A 4,482-nucleotide genomic window follows, 5' to 3' on the forward strand; every position below is an offset into this window, starting at 1 on the left:
GACCCCTGCAGCTTTGAAATTGGCCATGTCAGCAAACCATGGCCTTTCTTGAATCGAGAGAAGCTTCTCATTCGGGAACTCCTCCACCACCTCTGATTTTTTCTTTGTTACCTCCTGATTCACTAACCGTGACAAGTGATCCGCTACACAATTCTCACTGCCCTTTTTGTCCTTGATCACTAAATCAAATTCCTGCAACAATAACACCCAACGCAACAATCTCGGCTTGGAATCCGATTTGGTTAGCAAATATTTTATAGCAGCATGGTCAGTATAAATGACCACTTTTGACCCAATCAAGTATGATCTAAATTTTTCCAAAGCATACACTATGGCTAGTAATTCCTTTTCAGTGGTGGCATAATTGATTTGTGCTTCATTCAACACCTTACTAGCATAATGTATGGCATGGAACACTTTAGATCTTCGCTGTCCTAGTATCGCCCCTACTGCATAATCACTAGCATCACACATTAGTTCAAAATCAAGATGCCAGTCGGGTGCGACTATAACAGGAGCAGAAATCAGTTTTTGTTTTAAAGTTTCAAAAGCATTTGCACACTCAATATCAAAATGAAAAACAGTATCTTTCTTAAGAAGATTACTGAGTGGCTTTGCAATTTTAGAAAAATCTTTAATAAATCTTCTATAAAAACCTGCATGTCCAAGGAAACTCCGAATTCCCTTGACATTGAGTGGTGGTGGAAGGTCCTTGATGACCTCAATCTTAGCCTTGTCAACTTCGATGCCTCGGGACGAGATTTTGTGTCCCAGAACTACCCCCTCAGTCACCATGAAGTGACACTTCTCCCAATTCAACACCAAATTTGTATCAACACATCGTTGCAAAATGATGTCCAGATTTGCCAAACAACTCTCAAATGACGACCCGAAGACCGAGAAGTCATCCATGAAAACTTCAATGCATTGTTCCACCAGGTCAGAAAAGATAGCTAACATGCACCGTTGAAATGTTGCTGGTGCATTGCACAGTCCAAATGGCATCTTCCTGTAAGCGAAGATACCAAAAGGACATGTGAAAGCTGTCTTCTCTTGATCCTCTGGATCCACAGTGATCTGATTGTAGCCTGAATATCCATCCAGGAAACAATAATATGCTTGACCAGCTAGTCGCTCAATCATCTGATCCATAAATGGCAGAGGGAAGTGATCTTTCCGAGTGGCTTGATTCAATTTTCGATAATCGATGCACATGCGCCAACCAGTGACCGTTCTAGTAGGAATTAATTCATCCTTTTCATTCCTAATGACAGTCATACCCCCTTTTTTTGGGACTACCTGAACCGGACTCACCCACTTACTATCAGATATAGGATAAATCATCCCAGCATCCAATAGTTTAATCACTTCTTTTTTAACCACTTCCTTCATGGTTGGGTTAAGACGTCTCTGCGGTTGTGCTACCGGTTTATAGTCATCTTCCATGTGAATTTTATGCATGCAATAGGATGGACTGATTCCATGTAGATCAGCCAATGTCCACCCAATTGCACCAGCATTTTTCTTGAGCACCTCAATAACTTGTTGTTCTTCTGTAAAGGATAAGGTGCTGCTGATAATCACCGGTTTCTGACCTCCGTCTTCCAAAAATACATATTTCAAGTGCACAGGTAGTTGTTTCAACTCCACCTTTGGAATCTCAGAACTTTGATCTTTACCCAACTTCTCTACATGACTCTGATCAGATGTAACCTTGCGAGATGCATCCAACTCTGCCAAATGTGACTTCATTAATTTATCCTCTATAGGACTGTTGCCTTCCAGCTCTCCCATCAAGACCTTTTCTAAGGGATTAGTGTTCTTCATATGAATGTCATCAAGCAACAATAAATTCTCAATGACATCTACACGAAAGCAATGTTGTTTATCCTGTGGATGCTGCATAGCTTCAAAAACATTAAAGTTGACTTCTTGGTCCTCCACTCTAACCTTCAGCTTACCGTTATCAACATCAATAATGACCCTTGCAGTTTTCATGAAAGGTCTACCCAGAATCAGGGGAACTTCCTTATCCTCTTCAATATCCATGATAACAAAGTCGACAGGAAAGACTAACCCATCAACTTTTACCAAAACATCCTCAGCCAGTCCATATGGGTACTTAACAGATCGATCCGCAAGTTGCAATGTCATTCTGGTAGGCTTGATCTCTAACTCCCCAATCCGTCTCAGCATTGAAAGGGGCATAAGATTAATGCTAGCCCCCAAGTCAAGCAGCGCCTTTCCCACAGATAACTCACCGATTGTGACTGGTATTGTGAAACTGCCTGGATCTTTAGTCTTTGCAGGCAAAGACTTATGAAATATAGCACTGCACCCGGCTTCCAATGTTACAGTTTCTTCTGACATTTTTCTTTTCTTTGTCAACAAATCCTTCATGAATTTGCATAAACAGGCATTTGTTCCATAACCTCCATAAAAGGAATGTTGATCTGGAGATTCTTGAATAAAGCTAAGAATCTCGCATACTGGCGCTCTTTATCTTTCTTGGAAGGACGTTTTGGATAAGGGAGATCCTTCAACTGAGGTAATTCAGTTTTCTTTTCATCATCATTCTCCCTTGTAACAGTAGTAGTAATATCACCTTCCTCATGTTCTACCTCCTTACCTTTATGTATATCTCTGTTTACTTTTTCGGATGTTCCAACTTCATTTCCACGCAATACTTCTTGCTCAATAGCTAAATTCTTGCCAATGCTTTTACCAATAACCTTACCACTTCTGGTAGTGATAGATTTGCAGTGCTCTTTCGGGTTGGTCTGAGTGTTAGCGGAAAATTGCTGTCTGTCTGCATTCTGCTCTGCCATTTGCTTGGCCAACTGACCCACTTGAGTCTCTAGATTCCTGATGGATGCGTCAGTATTTTTCTGATTGGAAATAGAGACTTGCATGAATTTTTCTAATGTTTCCTCTAATTTTGTTTGTCGCTCATGCATTGGTGGATGTTGACCTTGCTGATATGAAGATTGATATGGTGGTTGTCGGTTAGATGGTCCAGCTTCTTGCCTCCACCTGAAATTAGGATTCTGATTCTGATTTCCCCTCCACCCCTGTGAAAACTGGTTGTTGAACGAAGGGTTGTTGGGGAAATTACCCTGACGAGGTGGATTATTGACATACTGAACTTCTTCTTCTTGTCTGTTACTATGCATTGAACAATGACCACTGACATGATCACCACCACAATATTCGCAACATAAGACCTGCTGATGGACTGGAGGAGTCTGAACCACATTAAGTTGTTGAGGCAATTTAGTCATTTGTTTGGTTAATGCCTCAATTTGTTGAGTTAAAATCTTATTCTGAGCTAGAATTGCATCAGAAGTACTCAAATCCAACACCCCTCGCTTCTGCACTGTCCTTCTGTTATGCTGAGCTTGTCTGTCTGTAGCAGATAGAGCAGTGATAATTCTAGTTGCCTGTTCGGCATCCACAGACATCATAGTACCACCAGCTGCAGCATCTAGAATCATCTTCGTTTCTGGTTTCAACCCATTGCAGAAGATGTTTAATTGATCAATATCTTCAAAACCATGATTCGGGCATTTCCTGAGTAATGCCTGAAAACGTTTCCAAGCTTCATAAAATGCTTCATCATTCCCCTGCCTGAAGGTGGACATCTCAAACTTGGCATGTACATACCGAGCTGGTGGAAAAAATCTTGTTAAAAACTTGGACTCCAAGTCACTCCAACTCGTCAAACTCTGAGTTAGATGAGATTTCAACCACTCTCTAGCTTCACCCAACAAGGAGAAGGGGAATAGCATCATATAAGCAGCTTCCCTCTGAGCATCATTATAACCCATTGTGGCCACCAATTCATAGAAATTATCAAGGTGAGCGTACGGATCTTCATAATCTTTTCCTGTGAATTGGTGAGCACTCACCAGATTCAAATAGGCTGGCTTGATTTCCACAGTCCTATCTGTTTGAGGGATAACAATACTCGAAAAGTGCCTTGGGCCCTGGTACATGGCATAATCGCCTAAAGTCCTCCTTGGAGGATTAGGCCTTTGATTATTTCCTGCAGCATTATTCTCCATTTGATTTGATTTAGGCTCTGAATCTTCAGACTATTCAGAGCTACACTGTGCTTCCGTAATACCTTGGTTCTTCTTTGCTTTTGCTTTCTTACGATTACTCTTCGCTGACTTCTCAATTTCAGGATTGTACTCCAATTGCTTGTCAGTAGCTTTTCCTCGCAAAAGCATAAATAAGACAACTATTGTAGAAGTTAGCACAAGGGTTAGCTATTCAGAAAAAAAAAATATAATTAAAGAATAACTATGTACAACTCCCAATCGAATTTATAAAGAACTAATATAAATCGCTCGATGCTCCCCGGCAGCGGCGCCAAAAACTTGTTAGATATTTTTGTAACGGCAAGTGTACCGTATCACACAAGTAATAAAGTCCGGTAAGGTACCAGATTATCGTCCTCAGGGAGCGGAGTGGATTTAT

The 4,482-nt window shown here is 40.9% G+C and overlaps 1 protein-coding gene across 1 annotated transcript; it reads right to left on the reverse strand.

Moving 5' to 3' along the window:
- Positions 1 to 2,396: 2,396 nt before the first annotated feature.
- On the reverse strand, positions 2,397 to 4,064 carry LOC109338606. The gene has a single exon (XM_019575880.1). The coding sequence runs from the start codon at positions 4,062 to 4,064 to the stop codon at positions 2,397 to 2,399; it is 1,668 nt and encodes a 555-aa protein (XP_019431425.1).
- Positions 4,065 to 4,482: the final 418 nt, after the last annotated feature.

This window comes from Lupinus angustifolius, unplaced genomic scaffold (genome assembly GCF_001865875.1).
Source record: "Lupinus angustifolius cultivar Tanjil unplaced genomic scaffold, LupAngTanjil_v1.0 Scaffold_31_5, whole genome shotgun sequence".
Taxonomy (NCBI): Eukaryota; Viridiplantae; Streptophyta; class Magnoliopsida; order Fabales; family Fabaceae; genus Lupinus; species Lupinus angustifolius.

What these genes read in the sequence shown, in the direction of transcription:
- LOC109338606 (XM_019575880.1), bottom strand. Translation starts at nt 4,064, where the DNA reads ATGGAGAATAATGCTGCAGGAAATAATCAAAGGCCTAATCCTCCAAGG.